At 41.9% G+C, this 23,692-nt stretch overlaps 4 protein-coding genes across 4 annotated transcripts; 2 read left to right on the top strand and 2 right to left on the bottom strand.

Moving 5' to 3' along the window:
• Positions 1 to 272: 272 nt before the first annotated feature.
• Positions 273 to 3,206, top strand: LOC135619135 (4-coumarate--CoA ligase-like 1). The gene is made up of 6 exons (XM_065120843.1): positions 273 to 1,421; positions 1,518 to 1,710; positions 2,282 to 2,424; positions 2,581 to 2,648; positions 2,771 to 2,873; positions 2,977 to 3,206. The coding sequence occupies exons 1-6, from the start codon at positions 411 to 413 to the stop codon at positions 3,088 to 3,090; spliced, it is 1,632 nt and encodes a 543-aa protein (XP_064976915.1). The 5' UTR covers positions 273 to 410; the 3' UTR covers positions 3,091 to 3,206.
• A 141-nt stretch (positions 3,207 to 3,347) lies between these two features.
• LOC135619136 (UDP-glycosyltransferase 86A1-like) lies at positions 3,348 to 5,088 on the top strand. Its single transcript, XM_065120845.1, has 2 exons — positions 3,348 to 4,028; positions 4,098 to 5,088. The coding sequence occupies exons 1-2, from the start codon at positions 3,506 to 3,508 to the stop codon at positions 5,027 to 5,029; spliced, it is 1,455 nt and encodes a 484-aa protein (XP_064976917.1). The 5' UTR covers positions 3,348 to 3,505; the 3' UTR covers positions 5,030 to 5,088.
• A 2,712-nt stretch (positions 5,089 to 7,800) lies between these two features.
• LOC135619134 (high-affinity nitrate transporter 2.1-like) lies at positions 7,801 to 9,801 on the bottom strand. The gene is made up of 2 exons (XM_065120842.1): positions 8,896 to 9,801; positions 7,801 to 8,809 (listed from the first exon to the last, which is right to left on the bottom strand). The coding sequence occupies exons 1-2, from the start codon at positions 9,700 to 9,702 to the stop codon at positions 8,024 to 8,026; spliced, it is 1,593 nt and encodes a 530-aa protein (XP_064976914.1). The 5' UTR covers positions 9,703 to 9,801; the 3' UTR covers positions 7,801 to 8,023.
• A 5,618-nt stretch (positions 9,802 to 15,419) lies between these two features.
• On the bottom strand, positions 15,420 to 21,593 carry LOC103994513 (OVARIAN TUMOR DOMAIN-containing deubiquitinating enzyme 9). Its single transcript, XM_065120841.1, has 11 exons — positions 21,571 to 21,593; positions 20,178 to 20,471; positions 19,856 to 20,016; positions 19,086 to 19,159; positions 18,434 to 18,488; positions 17,227 to 17,301; positions 17,007 to 17,080; positions 16,859 to 16,907; positions 16,349 to 16,433; positions 16,096 to 16,152; positions 15,420 to 15,797 (listed from the first exon to the last, which is right to left on the bottom strand). Exons 2-11 carry the CDS (start codon positions 20,266 to 20,268, stop codon positions 15,742 to 15,744), a joined length of 777 nt encoding a protein of 258 aa, XP_064976913.1. The 5' UTR covers positions 20,269 to 20,471; positions 21,571 to 21,593; the 3' UTR covers positions 15,420 to 15,741.
• Between the last annotated feature and the right edge of the window lie 2,099 nt (positions 21,594 to 23,692).

The raw sequence follows: 23,692 nt of genomic DNA, 5'->3' as shown, positions 1-23,692 counted from the left end.
AAAATTAAATTCTTTAGCTTATAAGAAAAATAATATCTTTCCTCCTAAAATTTTTAATTCTAATCGTCAATGCAGTTTGAATTTACTAATAATTTTTTTTATATAATTGGAATCAATGTTTCAATTGGCTTTGCTCCAAGAAGTCGTAACCATTTGATGCGTGTCCCGACACGTCACTCGCGCCTTTCGTCGACAACAATGCCGCGGCAGATCTCGCCCACGGTCGTCGTCGACCCTCCTTCGTCTCGTTGAACACACGGTCACGCGTGACACAGGGTGCGGGTCCCGCTCGGGGCTCGTTGCGAGCGCCTCTCCCAATCGCTACGCGGATAACTTGAGAGGAGAAAGCTTATATATCGGACCAAGTGCCTCCCGGCAAAGCTCAAAGATCTCATCCTTGTTTGGCGACCATGGGGAAGTCCGGCTACGGCCCCGACGGCGTCTACCGCTCGCTCCGCCCGCGCATCGCCTTCCCCGCCGACCCCGCCCTCTCCATGGTCCCCTTCCTATTCCGCAGCGCCGCCGCCCACCCCGACCGCCTCGCCCTCGTCGACGCCGATACCGGCGATGCCCTCTCCTTCGCCGACCTCCGCTCGTCGGTCCTCTCCGCCGCCGCCAGCTTATCCTCCCTCTTCGGCCTCCGCAAGGGCGACGTCGTCCTCATCTTCGCCCCCAACTCCGTCCACTTCCCCGTCGCCTTCCTCGCCGCGCTCTCCCTCGGCGCCATCGCCACCACCGTCAACCCCCTCTACACCGTGCCCGAGCTCACCAGGCAGGCCCGCGACGCCCGAGCCAAGGTCGTGGTCACCGTCCCCCAGCTTTGGTCGAAGGCCGCTGCCTTGCTCCTACCGACCATCATCATCGGCCCCAAAGACTCCCCCTTGTCCCCTCCTCCCGCGTCCCCCGTCGCCTACTTCTCCGACCTCGTCGCCAACCCCGTTCCCGCCGGGTTCTCTCCGCCGCCGGTGTACCAGTCGGACGTCGCCGCGTTGCTGTACTCCTCGGGGACCACCGGAGCCAGCAAGGGCGTCGTCCTGACGCACCGGAACTTCATCTGCACCGCCCACATGGCGACTGTGGACCAAGACTCGAGGGGCGATGGGCCCAACACCGCCATCTGCTTCCTGCCCATGTTCCACATATTCGGCTTGTCAGTGATCACCTACTCCCAGCTGTGGCGGGGCAACAGCGTCGTCTCGGTGTCGAGGTTCGACATGGATTCGATCTTGAAGGCGGTCGAGGGGCACCGAGTGACGGAATTCTTCGGCGTGCCGCCGGTGATGATCGCGCTCGCCAAGCACGGGAAGGTGACCAAGTACGACCTCAGCTCGCTGAGGTTCGTGTGTTCCGGCGCAGCACCAGTAAGCAAGGATGTGATGGAGGACGTCGCCAAGCACCTTACTCACGCTGATATCGTCCAGGTAATACTCCCAACCACTTTTGCATTTGATCTCACCATTTCTTCTCCAGCTGAGTTGTATGTGTCTGTTTGATCGCACGCTTGGTGTTGTAAACAGGGGTATGGTATGACAGAGACCTGTGGAATTCTATCGCTGGACCTTCCTACCATCGGAGAGGTTCGTGAGTACGGTTCTGCAGGAATACTGGCGTCGGGAGTTGAAGCTAAAGTTGTCAACGTAGACACGATGGAATCTCTTCCACCAAATCAATTGGGCGAGTTATGCTTCCGCGGTCCCAACATAATGCCAGGTAGAGACTTGGATTCTGCATCTTGAGTAGGTAGAATTGCTCATACTATTTTGATAAGAACTGTAATCCCTGTTACAATTTTGGACGAGTGATCTTAATTTGATTCGTATGACGAAGGAGGCTCCTTTGTCATCCATTCCAACCCTCCTCCCCTTCTGCGATCATCGTGTTTCGGAGTGATCCTTGAGGAACATCCTTATCATCATCTGGTCTTCTCCTTTGTGGTCTGTAATGGTTCCCCAGAAATCCATTCTCTACATTATCCCTATTGATCTGAAATATAATAATCTTATGTGCAGCGTGTCATGTTTATGACTTCTTCTTCTGTCTACTATATTGCAATTTGTATTATATGCCTAACAGTGTCCTTTTACCTCCTACCTGCTCAAACCAGCATAAGATCTCCTATCATTGTCGATCATCGACTTCAATTTTTTGCTTCAAGAAATAATTCTGGAAGAATCTGTTCGATAAATCGTGCTATGTCGTGGTGCATACTAATATTTTCTTGTTCAAGAAGAATGCATTTTGTTTTTGCTGCTAAATTCGGCCTTCGATTTTTATCATCCAGAGTATCTTAACAATCCAGAAGCCACAAAATTGACTTTGAGGGAAGGCTGGTTACATACTGGTGATCTTGGTTACTTCGATGAAAAGGGGCAGCTCTTCATCGTTGATCGAATAAAAGAGCTCATCAAGTACAAAGGATTTCAGGTAAGCGTTTATGTGATCAAATCGAATTCGATGATGAATCATATGTCTTCCACACGACACTCTTCGAACATGAGATTGCCTATCCAAGATAACCTTTTGAGACTAATCATGATGATGAAAAAAAGCTCTTGCATCTGATTCTTCTACCATCCACAGGTTGCACCAGCTGAACTAGAAGGATTGCTTCTGTCTCATCCCGAGATATTAGATGCTGTTGTAATTCCGTAAGTCGAGATTGTCGAAACCTTGCTCCGAATCAACTCACTTCTGATTGATCATCCATCACATTAGTTTGTTGAGTGCAAACTCTAAATGATCACAACATCTCTTTGGGGGTTCCATGCAGGTTTCCTGATGCTGAAGCCGGCGAGGTTCCAATCGCTTATGTGGTCCGATCTCCCACTAGTTCATTGACCGGAGAAGATGTCCAAAACTTCATCGCAAAACAGGTTATTATACTGAGTAAAACAATCTCCATTCTCAATTGAGCTTATGTTGCAAGTGCTTCTCTCTCAGTCTCTCCTTCCTCCGTTTCATGTCATCATCAATCAGGTTGCACCGTATAAGAGGCTGAGGAGAGTGACGTTCGTTAGCTCTGTGCCAAAGTCCGTCTCGGGAAAGATCCTACGAAGAGAGATGATCGAGAAAGTAAGATCAAAGTTGTAGAAGGTGGGGTGGTGGTAAACCATTGCTCGTGTTGTTGTATCTCCTACTTGTTTGTGACCAAATGCTGTTTCCACATGAATTCTACATGGAGCCGAATTATGTTCGAGTTCTTATCAGCTTCTCGAACTCTTATAAGTATAGCAAAAAGGATTCGTATAAAGAATAACACGATCAAGATTTGTCGAAAGCACTCTTCGGAGTTATCAGGCGATTGGCGTTCCCCAGCAGCCCTCAGACAGAGCACCGAGTTCTTCTTTGTAGTGCTTATCCGCATGGCGTAGGTAGCCAACACCCATGGCCTGATACTTCCAGAGTTTTGTCCATGTGTCAAAGAGGCCCAACACAAACACCTTTCACAAGCATGTCATCTCTCTTCCTCCCTCTCTGGATCTGACCGATCCCACTCTTTGTAACAATGGCTGCCTGTCGCCGGAAGCCTTCTCACGCCCTCCTCGTTCCTTACCCTCTCCAGGGCCACATCATCCCGGCTGTCCACCTCGCCACCAAGCTCGCTTCCAGGGGCTTCACCATCACCTTCGTCTACACCGAAGCCATCCACCACCAAACCTCACGCGCCGCCTCCGGCGTCGACCGCGACATCTTCGCCGCCGCCCGCGCCTGGGGCCTCGACGTCCGCTGCGAGCTCGTGAACGACGGCCTCCCCGTCGCCTTCGATCGGTCCCTCAACCACGACCGCTTCATGGGCTCTCTCCTGCACGTCCTCCCGGCCCACGTCGAGGAGCTCATGCGGAAGCTGTCGCTGTATGCGGACCCTCCCATCACCTGCCTCGTCGCCGATACCTTCTTCGTGTGGCCTTCCACCTTAGCCAAGAAGTTTGGGCTCCCTTACGTGTCCTTCTGGACCGAGCCCGCGCTCGTCTTCACTCTCTACTACCACTTGGATCTCCTCATCAAACACGGCCACTTCGCTTCTCATGGTATTCAATGCACGCCAATCCTTCCTCTTTCTTACTCACGATTGCTGTAACGCCGGATATTGATCGTAGACAATAGCAAAGACACCATAACGTACGTGCCGGGAGTGGCGGCGATCGAGCCGGCCGATCTCATGTCGTACCTCCAAGAAAGGGACGTGTCGTCGGTGGAGCACCAGATCATCTTCAGAGCATTCGAGGAAGCAAAGGGGGCGGACTTGGTACTCTGCAACACGGTGCAAGAACTCGAGCCGGAGACCATCTCCGCTCTGCAGCTGGAGAAGCCGTTCTACGCCATAGGGCCGATCTTCCCGGCGGGATTCACCAAGAGCGCAGTGGCGACGAGCCTGTGGGCTGAATCGGACTGCTCCCGGTGGCTGGACTCGAAGCCGCCGGGCTCCATCTTGTACATCTCCTTCGGGAGCTACGCGCATATCAGCAGGCGCGACCTGAAGGAGATAGCGCAGGGGGTGCTGCGCAGCAAGGCCAGATTCCTGTGGGTGCTGCGGCCAGACGTCGTCAGCTCCGACGAGCCCGATCCGCTGCCCGAATCCTTCATCGAGGACAGCAAAGGAAGGGGGATGGTGGTGCCATGGTGCTGCCAGACCGCGGTGCTCTCGCACCGGTCGATCGGCGCCTTCCTGACGCACTGCGGCTGGAACTCGATCCTGGAGAGCGTATGGTGCGGGGTGCCGCTGCTCTGCTTCCCCCTCCTCACGGACCAGTTCACGAACCGGAAACTGGTGGTGCAGAATTGGAAGATCGGTCTTGACTTAGGAGAGAAGAACAAGATGGGCAGGAAGGAAGTGGCAGAGAGGATTGAGAGCGTGATGGGAGAAGTGGGGGATGAGCTGAGGGAGAAGGTGAAGGACGTGAGAAGAACACTTGAGCGCGCACTCGGACCTCAGGGCTCGTCGCAGAAGAACTTGGATCGGTTTATAGCCGATCAAATGCAACATGGTCAGCAGCTTGATGGAGGGAGGGAGTCTACTCTACGCCATTAAGCATGGTGTAAGGAGCCGAAGCAGTTATGGTTATAAAAAATAAAACATCTAATTTTATTTCTCCTTGTTCATTGATGAAAGTATGAAAATAACAAATAAAAAATAATTTTAATATCCTAATTATATTTTCGATCGTTAAAAAAGACGATGACGTCAGGGATCGTAGATGAATATTGTGAATGAGGAGGGAAAGCGACGATGAAAGTTGAGGTAAAAAGAGAGGAAGAGGACAACGTAAATAATAACGTTTTGCATTTGTATCGACATTGCTTGACAACTACGTTAGCGACTCGGGTGATCCATAATGCGGTGGTAATGATTAGCCTCACGGATACTCTGGAGCATGCTACCAGTAGTTGGAGAACCGCCCAATTACCCCTTTTCGTTGTCTCATCCTACTCCAAAAGCTTAGTGGGGAACCAAGACAACTCCGAAAGCTTAATGGCGAACCATAATGCGACTGTAAGGGCCACTCGTAATGGCAGGACAGTGGTCATTTCCTAGTGCGGGCCAACCATGTAGGTTGCCGCTTCCATGCACCATCGTTCGCTTCGCAATCCCATCCTTTGGCTTCAGGCTAGTAGGACATTCTCCACCCTCTCCTCAACCAACCTACGTCATCGCTTTATTATCGTCCGTCAAGTATCTGTGGGCTTCATCGCTCCATGTGCCACATTGGATTTGGAGATGAAGAGACAAGAGCTAGAGAATGAGGAGGCCACAGAGTGCCAAGGGGAGGCAGCATGGTTGGAATCACAGGAAGCACGAAGGAAGCAAACTCACCACGAACCTCTGTCAGAGACATGATAGCTAGTGTCGAGGAAGTGGCAAGCAGCACAAGTGACTTGGCGAACGTGGTAAGCCACGAGGAAGTTGGTACCATGGACGGAAGTATTGTAAGCCCAACAAAGGAAGGTCGCATCTGGTTCGTAGTAGACCGTCGCCCTTTCACCACTCTGCATTTGCGTCAGTACTGATGCAAATACTGAGTGGTCCTTTTGTCGTTCTGTATCTTCGTCGGTGCTGACGTAGTTGTCGCAGCCTCCAGTGGTGCCATCGTCTATCATCATCGAAAATATAATTAAAATATTAAAATTATCTTTTTGTTTATCGTTTTCGTACTTCCATCGGTAAATAATAATAAGATGATTCTTCACTGGTTCGATCCACTGTTATTAGCATCGTCCACAAAGTTGCATATGTATATGCGATGAGTGCTGATTCTAATAAGCCAGGATGATGATGTGTTAAGTAATTATGCAAGGTCGACAAATATCTCAAGCAAATATTTTCTTAAGATGCACTTAATCTTCTGTAACATGTCAGTTATAGATTCAATACCATAATCAGTAGTTCCTTAGCTACGATTTTGTTAATTATAATTATTTTTTTAACAAATGATACATAATGAACACGGAATTTAACCAACTGATAAACTATGGTAATTGACACTTTCAATAATCATATGGTTTCAAACTCTTAAGCTAAATCCACATTTTAAGGCCTCTGTGAATTAAGTCATGTTATTTTTGCTTCTATTTTTTTTATAAGTTTGACTTATCAAGCTTATGCGGTTTTTTTTGGACGATGACGACGACGTTGATGATAAGTAGATTGATTCATGAAAATGCCAAAATCTTAATCGGGTGGTAGTATTTATCGAATACATAAGATTATTTTTACGGATGTGATATTTAAGACCAAAAATCGTGTGTCTAATTGACATTAATACGATAAGAAATGAGGGATATATCAAGAAATTGATACTGCCACATTTCCTCGTTCAGAAAACAAAGTGTGGGATTCCAAACCTCAGGATATGCAATTGACTTTGGCAAATTAGGTTCGTGCTGATGGTCTCCACAAAAAAAGGTCAACCTCGAGAGTCAAACCAAAACAATTGAAGACTGCATTTATGAGGGTGGGGAAAAAAGAGAAAGAAATGGAGGGGTGCTGATTTAAAGTCGTATATATTCACTATCACATCGCTTTTCAGCTTATCAAACCTCTCACGTTGGAAAGTTGACTTTTGTCATTGTATAGTAGTGTTTTGGAAGTGCAACGACGACTCACAAACAGCTTAGGGCAGGACAATCCGACCACATTTAATGGTTGATTAAGTAATTTACTATACAGAAAATTGAAGACGATCTTTGATTGATTTCTCTCATGAAAATAATAAATAGCATTCGTGCGCTTGCTTCTCTAACTCCGCTTATGACTAATTTATTGAGGTCGATACATTCAAACTCGTATCAAATTGATTTGATAATGATAATGATAATCCGATAGATTGATTTGATAATGATAATAATAATAATAACAATAATAATAATAATAATAATAATCAAATTGAAATTGTATTATTCATTCATTCATATACATACTTTTTACTTATTGGGGTTAATCCTCCTATGCTTTCTGTAAGCGTGCATTCATGTATTCCACCCATTCACCTGTCAGCCAACTAATTAAAATTGATTTATATTTTTCGAACATCAAACATTTCATGTCATATATTTCGTAGTTTGCTATATGTAATCCCTAAAAAAATAATAAAATATAATTTTACTATTTTAGTCCATCGATTATCAATTTTACCTTTTTGATCCTCACAACCCTCTTATAGTTGCTTCGCATTCTACTTGTCAACTCTCACTAATCCTTGTTATTTTGATATGGACATACTTTCCCCATTCCCAAGAAGATTATGATGGAGTGAAACTACCAAATCAAGTCAACTATAATTATGGTTGAAATGATACAAAACATGAACAGTAATATATATATATATATATGTGGTGAATAAAACCTAAAATCATACTTGATATGGTCTTATAGATCCCCTCATCAAATATGCTTTGTAGATTACAATATAGTGGCACACTTACAGTAAGGTAGAAGGAGACGTAGATACTACCAATTGCAAACCACACAGTATAAGATCTCAATAGCTCCGGACGTTGTCTCATATTACCGAGACTCGAATTGTGTTCAGACGTTGGTAGGGGATGCGTCGGGTGGGGCCGGCGCCGACTCGACGTATCGCTTCCCGCGCTCCGACCGGCTGTTCTCGGCGAACTTGAGGCTGGCCTGGTGCATGCCCTTCTCCCGCTCCGCCTTGCTCCACTCCGACACGTAGTAGTTCTCCTCGGTCGACTTCGCGGCGTCGCTCGACGGCGGTAGGAACATGCTCCCCCACTGCGGGAAGTGCACGAAGGCTGTGGGCAGCGTGCACGCCATGATCATCACCCCCATGAGCGAAAGCCCGGTCGCCGTCGAGTACTTGGTGCTGGTGAAGAAGAGGAGCTGGGTGAGGCCGGAGCCGAAGTTCCCCCCGGCGCCGCTCATGCCGGAGATGATGCCCAGGGAGCGTCGGGAGATGAAGGGGATGATGCCGAAGGTGGCGCCGCAGGCGGCCTGGGCGCAGATGGAGAAGCACACCATGGCGAAGATGGAGATGGGGAGGGAGTTGGCGCGGCCGAGCCAGAGGCAGAAGGCGCCGCCGAGGGTCTGCAGGATCCAGAGGTTCCAGAGGCGGGCCCGCATGCCGTACCTGCGTGCCCCAAAGTCGGACGTGAACCCGCCGAAAGGCCGGGCGACGAGGTTAGCCATACCGAAGCACGCGGCGATGATGCCGGCCGTCCGGAGGTTTAGGTCGAACCGGTCGTAGAAGTACTCCGCGATCACGTTGTCGGTGGTGAGCTCCACCCCCATGGAGTAGCCATAGAGGAGCACAAAGATCCAGGTCCTGTAGTTGGTGACGGCATACCATAATACCTGAAAGGAGGAACACATCAAAACCATTAATCCTAAAGGATCAGGTTACTAAAGGAAGATGAAGAAGAAGAAGGAACTGCTGGTACCTTGGAGAACTTGTCCTTGGCGACGTTGCCCTTCTTCTGAAGGGTGCTGAGGTTGCCGTCGGGGAGGTCCTGGCCGAGGACTAGGACGAGGATGCCCATGATGACGTGCATGAGGCCGGGAATGAAGAAGGCTATGCGCCAGGCCAGGAAAGGGGTGGCGCCGGCCTTGCGGATGACATCGTAGACGAGAGGCATGATCAGCTGGGTGGCGCCGCCACCCATGTTGCCCCAGCCGGCGGCAGTGCCGTTCGCCAGGCCAACGATCTGGCTGTTGAACATGGTGCTCATCCAGTACTGGCAGGAGACGAAGGTGGCGAGGGAGAAGCCAATGAGGAAGCGCATGGTGATGTACCCGCCGGCGGAGGACACCAGCGACATGCAGAAGACGGTGGGCGCCGACAGCATGATGAGGAAGGCGCACCCGTACCGGGGACCGAGGAGGTCGCACACCGCGCCCATAATGAGACGGGAGAAGATGGCACCGGACACGGAGGCGACGCCGGCGTTCCCGATGTCGCCCTTCTTCAGGTTGAGGTTGTCGCGGATGATGGGGACGAGCGGGGCGGCGGCGAAGGTGGAGACGAAGCACGTGAAGAAGGAGATCCAGGAGAGGTGGAAGGTGCGCATGTGGGGGTTGGCGAAGGAGAAGAGCTTGAAGGCCTTCGCCTTGTGCTCCGAGTCGACGGGGAGGGCGAACTTAGCCGTGGCGTCCGTAGGAACTGACGGCGACGTCTCGAACGCCAGCGTCGGCTCGCGCCCTGTCACGCCGTGCATCGAGCTCCCCGGTTCGCCGACTCCTTCCGCCATCAGCTTAGCCGAATGAAGCAAGGAGAAGAAGAAGAAGAAGAAGAAGAGTAGATGGATTGAGATGCTACAGAAGAGCTTTGAGTTTGAGATCCGGCGGAGTCCGGGCTTGGCATTTATAGGGAAGAGCAGTTGACGATGGAAGAGCCAAAAGTAGTTTCCGCCATTAATTAGTTTGGTTTTGGCTTCAGCTTCTTGGGCTGGAGACGAGCACTGTGGCGCCGCGTCACTTGGATTGGCCTACCGGGAGTTCTTCTGGACCCATCAGATGCTCCAAGGATCAAGATGCAATAGAATATTCCATAACCCCTTGGGTTGATCCAATAACAGCCGTCCACGGGATGAAGCTTTCTCTGATGCAAGATCACCGGCCGACATGAGAAGAATTACTGGTGAACAATTAATTCTGTGGCCATGTTTGAGACTCTTAACAAAGGGAAACGTCGTCTCTCGCAAAACACGTAACCATGCTGAGATCTGATCTCAGGTTTAAAATGAACTAATAATTCTCAAACATTTGATTAAATGTCATATTAATGAAGATGCAGAAGTCAATTCAATTCATTCATGGGGACAAGTTATTGAGTGTTTTTGTTTCTGCACCAAGTCAAATGGAAGAAGGAGCTGAAGTCTTCAAATTAAATTCCACTAGGTATATGCACTGAATCCACCAAGTCAACTCCCTGATACGTGGATTTGCACATAAAGATGGGCTTATTTGGGATCATTGTAGAGTGGTTTATATGAGTCAAATGCAGGACATTTTCCTACCCTATTAAAAATAAAAAACTTCTATTTAACATTTAATATAATGATGCAAAAGAAATAGAATGAAACTTCATCCAGGGGATAAACACATATGAGAGAGCAAGTGATGTGGAGTGGCGATCCAAGTCATTCCCTCCTCCGCACACCTACAAACCTCATATAAAATAATACCAAGTATCTTATATAAATACCTGTGGTTACTCAAATCGTGTAAGTCAAACAAAATAATTAGCCTTCATGCAGCAGCGTCCGACTCATCGATGCATCCAATGTCCATTCTTTACAGAGTTGATGATAGCATCACATATATATTTTTGAACGCCTAAATCTTGCCCTTTGGCACTTCCTGAAAGTTAATAGGCACCATGTTAGCCAATATACAAACAATTAAATGCGTGTATCTGCTGTACTAAGTGCTGGAATTTTGGGGGGCCAAGAAGCCGTATTTGACTTTGGTCCCAAGAATAAGAGTTTCTGAATCGTTTCTGTTCAACGCTTAAAAAAAAATTAAATTAAATTAAATATAGGCGCGATGAGCAGTACCAGCTAAAATAGAACAAATTAGATGAGACTCTTGAAGTTCTATTTGTTGTTAATTATTATCATGCAAAACTTTCGGCAACGGTATGTGATAAGGTCATAAGACCATGAGATGGAAGCTCCAAACAAGGAAGATAAGCAAAATTTGTGTATAAGATATGATGTTAATCCTCTCAAGCCAGTACCAAAAGGCCAAGTGAAAGTTTCAGTAGATGAGTGATTTGTTTAAAACATAATGGAGCAATTATATATTGTCATGCGCTATAATTAATTGGCTAATGGTCGATTCAGCAAAACTATAGTTCTTACCTTGTATACCGGAACACCTTCTTTCCCTACTGTGGTCTAAGACCATTCCAGCTGCAGATGCAGAATTTTGTGGGGCTCTTCTTTGTCACTTTAGCTGGGTCAACGACTCCAACTTGTCAACCGTAGCATTGTGACCAATCATCGCTGCAGGTGCCACAGTGCCTGTTCAAACACAAATTAGTCCAATATATGAAAGATTAAATCAAACTCTGCAGTTACTCTAATGTTTAACTCATAAATATCAACCAAAAATTGATGAATCAATTCAGTCTGGATCAGATTCTTGGATGCTGCATCAGCAATAAAGGTAGTAGCCTGTTGTAAGTTTGTGATCTCCTTGCTCTCCCCAGTTGCTTGACTGATACATTCTCAGTAAGTAAGCCAAGCTATTTGGCTCCAAATTCAGCTCCTAGATACTGTACAATATGACGAGCAATCAGAAAGAAGAAAACAAGTCTTTTTCTTGGTTTTCGAACCATTAGGATTGTGAAAATTCAAGAAGCCATCGATTCAAAAAGATGGCTAAATGACATTGAGAATGACCGCATCACATATTTTTGGACTGATTACAAAATATGGTTCCCAGATTGTCATTACAGACGTAGAACATGCGGTGGATTGATAACAGATAAACATGTTGTCAAACCTTTTTTTTTTCTTTTTTGTGGCATGCTTACAAAATAAATGTATAAAGTAGGAAAGTGAAAAATAAATGGCATTTGGAAATGGAATTCACCTGATACTTGAATTACAAATCGAACAGCAAAGAAACAATTGGAAAAGCACCAGCTATAAATGGCAACTCCATTTTTGCACGTAGTTTATTCTTGTTGACAGCCAAAGACAGGTTTAGAAGGTTTCAGTCCTCCTCTGAGTAACAAAGAGACCAAAAGTGGAAGAAATACAAAAGAGATGAATTAACCAAAATTTGAACTGGCAGGTTTCAGTCTAAATTATGCAAGCTTAAGCTAAAGGGATATGCATCATTGAAGTAAACAAAGGCGAAGCTAATGTCCACATAAAGCCCATGGTTAGCTAATGTCTTAAAAACTCACGGTTAGCTAAGAACCTGTTTGACCCAATGGAACTCTATTTTTAAGTAACCAGTTACATTTTACAAAGTGCCTGAGACTCTCATAAAGCCCAGGATTTCATTCATAAGATAGAAACTTCATAAAAGAGAAGATGACCAGGTCCTAAAGAATCTTGAGAACAACTGTCAATGATCGTAATGTTACGTACAGGAAATTAATAAATAAAAAAAAGCACAACAAGAAGTAAAAATGCATGTAACAATGGTGATATCTTGAAGGAGAGACTTCCTTTCATCAAAACCAAATGCTTTAATTGCAGCGATGTTCACAATATCCCGGAACTTTTTTGCATGACTAGAGATGCTAGAGCCTCACCAGTAACATCCTCAGCAAAAATGAGAAGGGGCTCCCAGTGGGGTGGCTTTCTCCAACAAAGGTACGATTTCTTTGCCTTGTCAAATTTAACAACTAATGCCTCCGGAGTTGTGAAACTGTAAGAGGATGTAATTTGTCAATCTCCTTGCATCAAAAGCAGACACTAAAGAAAGAAGAAGTGCAGCTTCCGATAAGTCTTAACCTCCATCCTTCGACATCAACAGTAGTCTTAAAGGACGATGAGGATTCAATAGAAGAAACACAATCAGAACCAACTTTTTCAATATTACAGCAATCATGGTTCCTTTGAACTCATTTGTACCAGCTGAAATGGATACGACATCTGCAACAGCATATAATAATATTTACCTATAAACACATATCTATGAAAATTATGAGCGTTTAATGCTTTATAAGTCACACAAATGATAGCTTTGAAAAGTTGTGTCACAGATAATAAACCTAGAAAAATGGTCAATTGGCCACACTTTGTTAACTCTGATATCAGCAAATCCCAGACGGACATTTGTTACTTCTGATAACAGCAAATCCCCTGACAAGCCACACTTTCATCTCGAGCTCTTCCACTACCACTAACAGTTCTGTCAATTCCCATCTTGATGGACATCTGTACCAAAAGTAACATTCAACGAACCCTACTTGAAGATTTCACATGCAGAAGCCATCTCCAGCAGAGTAATTCGTCTTGCTATCAACCTTCATTTTAAAGAAAAGTGTGTGCCTCGTACCCAGGTTTTACACAAGTACCTCAAATAACAAATTAGCCAGTTTAGGTGCAGAGATCTAATTTTGCAGAACAATTGGCACACTTGGTGAATCAAAGCAGCACCAGCATTCCCAATTGGATCTGCAAGAGGAACAATGACCCCATCGTTAACCACTTTTGGAGCCCCACCCACGTTCATACGACGACATGATATAAACCTAAGCTGCGGCGTGATTCATACAAAGGATATGAACCTAAGTGCCACGGTAATAATATAACATTAATGCTTTGAGTTTCAGAAATATAATAAACTATTGATATCATCTATATTTTACCTTTGGATGAAATATTGACATATCTAGTATTTACTTTCATGAAGGACTCATCGTGGAATAGTATTGTTACATTTGGGTATACGACCCTAAACTGCAAGGATATCCAAAACAGTATCATCCTATTCCATCACATAATTATTTGAAATAGATTCTCCTTTGGGATTATCTAAATCTCCTAATTATATGTATCATCGTGAATATTATTTTATTTAATGTCATTTATGATCAATTCCATAATTTATTTTATAGATTATTGGTCCTGATCACTTTGGTGGCTATAGGACTAATACAAAAAGATAAAATACAGTCCAAAATATCCCATGACAAGAATTTTATTGTAATTCATATCCCATAAACCTATGCTACTTTGGTAGCTACCGGTCAGATAAACTTAGGAAGATAAATTATAAATAATATTAGATATTCATTTAGTTATTCACATGTATATATATGAAATTATGAAATAATGTTCAATAATGTTATCGTGATTATCATATGAGTTTTCTTTTGCTGATTAATGTTCAATAATAATAATTATTATTATTCTATTATTAAATTATTTAATATTAATATTCAATAATTATTATGGTTATTATTCTATTATTGAACTATTTATCATTAATGTTTAATAATTATTATGATTATTATTAAACTGCTTCAGCATGAATCAAGATAAATAAATTTATGAATATTATTTATAATTTATCTTCATAAGTTTTATCTGATCGATAGCTACCAAAGTAGTCTGAGATAGTAAACTTATGAGATGTGAATTACAATAAAGATCATATCATTTATAGGATATTTTAGATTATATTTTATATTTTTGTAATGGTCCTGCAGTCACCAAAATGATCTGGACCGATAATTTATAAAATACATTATGAAATTAATTCTAAATAATATTCAAATGACAGCGTGAATCCGTAAAAAAAGCGATATCACTCCGAACTTCAGACGCTAAATCCATGATGGATGATAACTGCGAAGCCGCAAATAGAAAGAAAGGGAATGTAGGTTCATCGAGCCCCTCCAGAGCCGAGGGTAACACCGTCTGCATTGCCAAGCTCTCCGATCAATGGCGAAATCTTCAACCCTGGCTGTCAATGCGAGACGCCCTCCGCGAACTCTCCCGTTTCACCAAGAAGCAACACGAGATCTAAAAAAAAAATAAAAACAGAATACTCTTCTGAAGCAAACACCGGAGCAGAAGCAGGCAAGTAGCTTCAAACGCATCCCATGGCGAGGGGTAGAGAAGAATGGAGGCGGTGGAGACAGTTTGTGGCGGCCATTTCTCAATGGAAATCGGGAGGCTTAGGCGGAAGGGGCGACCGAGAGTGCGCAATAAGGGTTTGAGAGGAAGAGAGGGAGGGGCGGGGTGATAAGACCCTAAAGTCTTATCGTATGCTCTGATACCAAATAATAAGATCCTAAAGTCTTATCGTGGAAGAAAGAGGAGAAACGAGGATGATAATGATCGCTTCGAGGGGATCGGCCCTCCTTGATCACTTCGTATCAGAGCCTACGATAAAACCTTAGGGTCTTATCATTTGGTATCAGAACCTACGATAAGACTTTAGGGTCTTATCACGGGGTTTCCAGAAGATTCCAACCAAGAAAATATACTGTCCGAACAGAAACAACTGTTTTGATTTACATCATTCGATCTAATATAAAAGATGAACGACTACTCAGTATTGGGAAAACAGAACAGATGAATTGTACCGAAACCAATACAGGACGAAGAAAGAACAGAAGATGATGCACAGTCATGATCAATGACTCCTTTAAATATCAACCGTATAGATGTTAACATATGACTGACGTTCATAAAGAATGTGTTAGTCTGTACAGGGATGTGTCGGAGGACAAAGAACAAGTTTGGGATTGCTCATGCAATTCTCTTCCTTAAATCAGCTTCGCACCTTCCCACCACGGAGCAACATCATGCGTATCAGAACCCGAAGTGCCACCACCTTTTCTTATTCTTACCCTCCAAAACTGGCAACTCTGCACATCAAGCAAATATAAATAAGAAAAGAATTACGCAATTAGCAGCAGTTTAACTTTAGTATCTGACAACCACCACATATCTCGGACGATGCATGGATCACCCAAAGGTCACTTTTTGACACTGAGTTTGGTGTCAACGTTTAATATGGTATTCTAAATTGATGTCATACAGGAAATTATGTAGGCAACTGAAATAGTTCCCGACAGTCTTTACATGTAGAGAGCCACAAGAAATGAATACATTACTCTGAGCAAACAGAGTTACAGCGGAACAACATATGAAGAGATGGCTAACCTCCTTCAGGATAGATCGAGTTGTAGTGCACCTCAGCCCAAAAGCTTAAACATATGACTGCACAAAATAATAATAATAAGTCGAGATTTACATTGCTAGAACAGAGTCATAAGACCTCTTCCATCAAATATGTGGATCCCATCTCTTGGTCAACAGTCAACAAGTGGGCCTAAGAAGTTCCACCAGCAGACAGAACAATGCGGCAAAGGCTTAAACTATTCTTGAATTATAGATCCGATGAAGCAGACTGTACCTCGTTTAGACTTCTCAACACTAGGAAGAATCTCAATGTAGCAGGTATCTTTGAAGGATGTTAGAATAAATATTTTAACACCATACTGCAAAAGATAATGGAATTCTGTGAGCATTAGATAACACAAACAGGAAATGAGGAATATTAAGAAAAAAACAAAACATGAGATGTATCAAACAATAAAAAACCATTATTCAGAATATCCAGTGAAATGGCAAACTTATGTCAGATTTCTACAATTTCATAAGCAAGCAAAAGCCTATGCCAATAGGATGCCCTTAGTATAGATTTGGGTTATAATAGGTGTGCTTTATTAGATAATCATCATAACATATTGCATGAATGTTCTTAAATTCCCGGTAATTCTACAATCACAGCTTCCTGCCTGACAGTTTGCTACTAAAGTAGTTTCAGGAAATTCATGTCCAATTGAAGTAATCAAAAGTTTAAATAGTCTGAAAATAGCATGAGGGAAGATAATATGCTTTAAAGGAACTTAATCACACATACTGAATCAGCAGCAGCCTGCAATGTGACATGGTCTCCCCATTCCCCATTCCTGTTCTCAATCAGGTCCAGGAAAAACAGGATTGTTAATAGCTACTGAATAATGTATCTCCATATTTAAACAAAATGCTAGATAAAGAAAGCAACATACTTGGACATCTTCTTGAGATAATCATCATATGACATAGGTACATATCCATCGTAGATCTCAGGATGAGATCTAAGCTGAGGTCCATTAAAAGAAGTCTCTCAGAACAACTAATTCAGAAAAGAAGGAAGGAAAAGAACCAAGATAAATATGAACCAACGAAACATTTAGGAGGAGGAGAAAAAGAATCTAAGGATGATATAGAAAAGATGCATGTGCCAACCTGATCAACAACTTGTTGTCTCACAAACTTGTGGTGTTCAGGACTACGATACAATTGATCAGCGAGTGCTCGGAACTGGAAAGATATTAGGTTCAAGAAATATCAGTAGTCTTATTAATATAGTAACTCCAATTTCAGAGCTAAAAGTTCACAGCAAAGACACTTATTACATGGGATCAGCAAAGTATCAAAATGGACCATGAAATTTCATCTGTTACTCATAACAGAGACATGCTAGACAGAGACTGCAGCAAGAGCCAATGCATGCATTCCATAAGTTTCATGCCCATGAAAAGCACTATAACTACAACTGGTTTGTCATGCAAACTAAACTACATCTACATATCAGCAGAAAATATAAAACTTCATGGCAGAATCTTAGAAGTCAGAAAAACAAATTAGTACAATGAGATGTTAGCAAAACTTCAAGATCTGTAATTTATAACATTTACAGCAGTATAATCATGAAAAAATTTATGGTAACACTCCAACACCTAATTTTTACCAAAGATTTTGAGGTTATTACAACAGAGAAGTTTGATCATCATAGTTCAATTTTAAATGAGAAACCAGCTGGAAGCCAATATTAACGTCCATAGGCTTGGTAACAGAAGTGGATTACTCCAAGGGGAGGCACAAGAAGTGGTAAGGCAGTTCTGATGCCCACATAAAAAACAGCCAAAGTCAAGGTTAAGTAAAGATAATGAAGTAAATTTAGATAGGTAGCAATAAGCATTGCAGCAGTCAGTGGCCAAGGCAGGCTGTGGTTTCTTTTCAGCTTTTTTTTCTCAAAAGATGTTTGATCACTTAACAGGTGCCAGCCAGCCTCAATTTTAACACTTATAGATGCATTCATAAATGGCAATTATTTCATTACAAAAACTCATGCAAAAGATGCTTTTAGAGCCAAAAGAATTGAGATTGAAACTGTAGAAGTTATAATAGTAAGAACAATAGCAGTAGATGCTCGCAAATATGTAGCAGCTGTACATCACTTTTAGTAACCATTTTTTAGTGTCATTGACAAGAACACAAAATATGGAACCCAGGAAACCTATTGACTCTACATAACTGTTAATAAATGCTACTGAAATGGGATTTCTTCCAAGGAAACATATGCAAACTTAGATAGTTAAAACCTAGATTTGATACACAATATAGGACATGATCACATAAACAGAAAGATGTACCTGTCAAAAAAACTAACCTGACAGTTACCATCCCCTTGAACCTTTAGATCAACCAAATCATACAACCTTAGCCTGCAGTGCAGCAGCGTAGTCACAGGGGGTCAACAAAATAAATAACATAAATGAGAATCATCCGAATGACAGCAATGTGCGATAAACACTATACCAATGAGCTAAATTATTGGCCTAACGATAGGCAGTAAAAATCATCTGTCATCCAGTTTCCTGAGACAGCATAAGCATAAAAAATTTCTCCTGGTCATTTAACTTTGGCAATAACATGTCAGGTGGTGGATGCTTAAGCACTTGGTTGCTCAGCTTTTGACAGTTTTTCCTTAGGAAAAAGCAAACAACCAACTTCAGATTTATGTTTTTAAAAACCATGCAGAAGTCCTATTCACAAAGCCATACACATGCAAGTTATCTTGAGAAAATTTCTAGCAAATATCTTTTCATTACACATATGTCCATTTAAGAGACAGAAGAAGCCAAAGAACTGCAACAAAATATTGACACTAAGGGTGTCTTTTGTTGAAGTCATAGTCAAATTTGTTGAAATGAAGGGCCACTCTTCTTGACACCTAAAAAAGATTCCATGAAAATAAAAGCTGAAAAAACAAGGCAAGAAGATTCACATAAAGGATAAAGGGCTATCATTTAAGGCTATACCGCTCAGTAAGTCTTTGGTGATCTGAAATTTCTTCATCAACTGTAGGAAGCCCCTTATTAATCCTTGGAACATGCTACATGAAAGATAAAAAGAGTGATCAGAATACGCATCTTCATATCAAACTTCAAAGTGATGAGTAGTCTAAAAAGTAAAAAACACACCAAAAAATGACATGCTCAGCTTTCATAGGTAAACAGCCAAAAGTAAAGAATCATATATCATCCCACTAAAACACCTATAAATTCAGTCTAAATATTCACCACAAAATGATTCCAGCGAATTAATTATCAAAGGCATCTACGTAGATGACTAACCCAGAAATTATGCCAGATAAAAAAAATACTGAGACGTGAGTATATCTTGAATATATAAGTGATTGTTTATCTTGCATCAAGCTAAAATAAGGGCATTTGCTTGCTGCCACAAGATGGCTTTATCGATGAGAAGATATGAAGATCCAGGACCAACACAAGATATGTGCTTTCCATTAATCTTTTGTCCTATCAACTTAAATATAATGAACTTAATAAAAAAATAAAATTTCTCAATGAATTTCAGGAACTAGGGCATATCTCCAGCTTGCCTAGCTGAGCCTATTCACATGCTATTTCTCCATGATCTATCACCATCTTTTTCCAAATAATCCAAGTATGTTATGATCACATATCACAAGAATTGCCGAACTTTTAAAATCAAGATCAGTCACACAAGATTCTCCAAATAATCATCCAAGAAATTATTAAACCCCACAGGCTACAGCAGAACTTACAGGAATAGAAGTCATATGATTCAGTCTCTTGCATACTTCACCATCTAGAGTATAGGAGTCATCTGCAAGCTCTAATAAGCAATTTTCACCACAATTTAACTTTTCATCGGAGATTGAGCATGAAATAGAGGCTCCCATATTTTCTAAATCTTCTAGAGTTCCTGCATACAACATAACATATACCACTAAATTGCAGAGGGGAAAAGAAACAAAGAACAAGTTGACCGAAACCTTAAATAGAGAAGTAGTCAGAGAACAAAGAAAAAAAAACTGGGTACCAGGATAGGAAATTTCTATGATTGTATACTTGAAATATTTTTACCTGTGGTAGAAGAAGACAACCAATTTTGAGTAAGAACAGATTCCTGCAACTGCTCTTCAGTTACAAGTGAAGGTCCAGATGCTTCTGCCATAGCAATTTGTGAAAGTTCTTCCTGAAGAGCACGAGCAATAACTTCATCATTTTCTACAGAATCACGAGCTTCCCATGACTCACTTTCATCGGCACAATGCAAACCGCTATCGTTCGTGCTGTCGTGACTGGAGGTTGCACAATAGGCGGAGTTCAAAGGTGGCTCAAGAAGGAGATGAAGGCCCCACCGAACAAGATTGGGATCTTGTTCATACATAATCATCAACTTTAATTAATATTAAATTATCAGAAACCTGTGCAAATTTTCATGGAGGCATGTAACAACATCATAAAAGCAATCAGATGCATGGAGAAATATAAATAGTTTGCTTGAAAGTGATCATATGTAATGGCTTGTGTAACTTCTTTTAGGTTTAGGCATATATTCTGGACCAACTTTACTTAGTGTAAAACAATCTATTAAGTTGGTGACTCGCAAAATACACAACAAGCAGTTGCAGTTAGTCCTCCAACCATGTAGCATGTTCACAGCATATAACCGAATAAAAATGATCCACAATCTTGGATAAAATGATATAAATCCACTATACTAAATCTATGTTTCCTTTTTCCATCTTTTTGTTTAACTTTTAGGAAAATCTTAATTCATTATAAGAGTGACAGTTTCATATTAGATAAAAGTTTTCATCTATTTCTCCACAAATGCTTCCAACAAAGACATTTCTCAAAACTCAACAACTTTTTTGCACTATCAAAATTATGAATGAAATACCACAGGAATCAAAAATTTAATCACTATCTCCAAATATCATCTGGATTAGCTGTGCCCATCAACAAACCAAAAAAGAATTGCAATTTCCAAGCAATCTTTTAAGCGATTCGGAGACTTCAAACTCAAACATCCACCAGGAACAAATACTCCCAATTTACAAGACAATTGAAGAGTCCCGTCTCCCACAATAGCTTTTACTACTAGATTAAACAAATTAAAACTCAGAAGCTTCAGTCCAAACTGAATTATTTCCCGTACCAAAAGAAAAGCACTATCTCCTCCCCTAATACGGTTAAGCATCGCGAAACAAAGATCGTTGCTTCAAGAAAAGTGTTTAGACTTCCACCTGAATGACCGAAGCTACGAAAACAATCAGCTGGTGCGGTGCGGCATCCGAGATAAACAAATTAAATCGAACAAGACAGACAGGCATCGCGGAACACAACCGATCCAATCTACGAACTCTATCACATGTGACGTACTAAACCACAGAAGATTCAAAGAGAAGAAGAACTCCAATAAGAAAGAGAGCGTCTAGCGAAAAGGTAAATCAATAATACCTGTCCTCACCGTATAAGCAAGGAAAGGGTTTCTCGAACCAAGAAACCCTATGTCACCGAGAGGACCGTGATATTATTATACCTCAGAACAAGTCGAGCGAAGGGAAGGGGGGAGAGAGAGAGAAGGGGCATACTTGTTATCGAAGCAAAGCGATCAATCCGACGTCATAGGCGACGACGGAGAACGGATGATTACGGGGAAGAGGGTTCGACTACGCGACGCCACAAACCCTCGTGCGGAGGGAAGATAGAAGAGAACTGGAACCGAAACGACAACAAACGAACGGATGGTTTCGGCTTCTTTCGCTCGGTGTGAATCGAAGTCACGCGACTTCTGCTACTGTGACACGTGACGCACGTGACGGTCTTCGCTTTATGGACCGCGTCCGATGTCCCCCGTTGGACAACTCGCTCAGGAATCGGTCCACGTAGTGCGACATTAGATCGAGTATTTTAAATCGACGCACGAGTTATGCGTGATTATAACATCAACAAATTGAATTAAAATATGGTTCGTGTTCGGTCCGATGGAGTCGGTTACCGACCGAATACCGCCGTCAAAGGAGAGGGAGAGACCCCCTTCCTGTCGACCCTACACTTTGAGATTCGTGATATGGCTGTTGATGATCAATCAATGTAAAACTAGATATGAAGCGTAAAAACAAGAAATGAAAATGGATGGATTCACCAAAAAGGCCGGAAAATATGTAACGAATTAAGTTTTTGAAATGAATCGATGATAAAATATCAAACGACTATAACTCTTATAACGGGAGAAAAAAAAATGAAGAATAGGAAAAATCTTATTTTTCTCATGATGAACATTGTTTGACCATTTCTGCAAAGTATTATGTATATAGATTTGGCATAGTCTTAATGAATATTGTAAAATAAAATAGGATTGGGATATATGATTTTTTTGTTTTTTTCATGATTGATCTTTGTTTAATATAAGAGATTGGATTTCGAATGAGTCCAATACAAAGTAATATTAATAAAATTATATAGAAAAGTTAGAGAAATGAAACCTGGAATCGTCTTGGGACAATGTCTTGAATGCGCAAGCTTGAAGGGGGGTGATAGGTTATCTTTCAACCGGAGTAGCAAATGAAAATATTAATGGGGGAAGAAAGTGTCTGATGAGAAATGTTTTGGATGATTTTATTCTCGTAAAAGAGAATCCAATGAGTTTATACAAAAAGATATAGGTAAGGAAATGTTTTTAAGTCCTCAAGGACCCAAATAGTTGAATAATTAATAATAATCCATAAGGTTGAAAATATCAAAACAGTATATATAAAAAGGAAAATAAAAAAAATTAAGGAAACTGAAGGAAAACCAAAAAATGGAACTTTTTATTTTTTTCCTTGCAAATTTTGAAATTTTAAGTAGGATTTAAATAACACATAAATATGGATAAATAATAAATACTGTTTGATACTTATACTACTCAATCAGTAAGATGTCATTTACAAGGCTTAAATCCTATTTAATTTGGATAATGTTTGTACGAAGGAAACAAATTGTATAACTTATTATTATTATATGATATATGATATATGATGGGAAGAGCATTATCAACCGATCATCACTCGACAGATAGTTATAAACCAGGGAAAGAGAAGATAAAAGACTATTCTTTGTTTATGTATCCATATAGATAACAGACAGTTATAAACCATCCCCTCTTGTTGCTTACGTACATAATATGCCAAGAGAAGATTATTGAAGGTGATTAGAGGTTATCTTTCCATATAAGATTTTATGAAATATTCTTCTTTTACGATCGATTGGTACTTCCGGAGTTTGGTGTTTCTAATTTGGAAGCATCCTGAACAATCCTACGCATACTGGTCAGGACCATATCAAGTTGACTAGGATATTAATGATTTCTTCTTTAATATTTTTAACAGAATGAAAAAGGAAATTACATTTTGACTATTCATATTCATACTAATATATTTTTTTCTTCATGTTACTAACTTGGCTATCAAAAGATTGAATCGAGAAACCTCTTCCAAACTTTCCTATCGATCTTTATACGAGCGACACATCAGGAGCTCGATGTTTTCATCTGGATAACTCTGCACACACGAGTCCAGACTACATCGGGTTGATTTCTCTCCGTAACA

The sequence above is a fragment of the Musa acuminata genome, chromosome BXJ2-8 (genome assembly GCF_036884655.1).
Source record: "Musa acuminata AAA Group cultivar baxijiao chromosome BXJ2-8, Cavendish_Baxijiao_AAA, whole genome shotgun sequence".
Classification (NCBI taxonomy): Eukaryota; Viridiplantae; Streptophyta; class Magnoliopsida; order Zingiberales; family Musaceae; genus Musa; species Musa acuminata.
The sequence above is the reverse complement of the archived record's forward strand: the minus strand, read 5'-3'. Positions and strand labels throughout refer to the sequence as shown.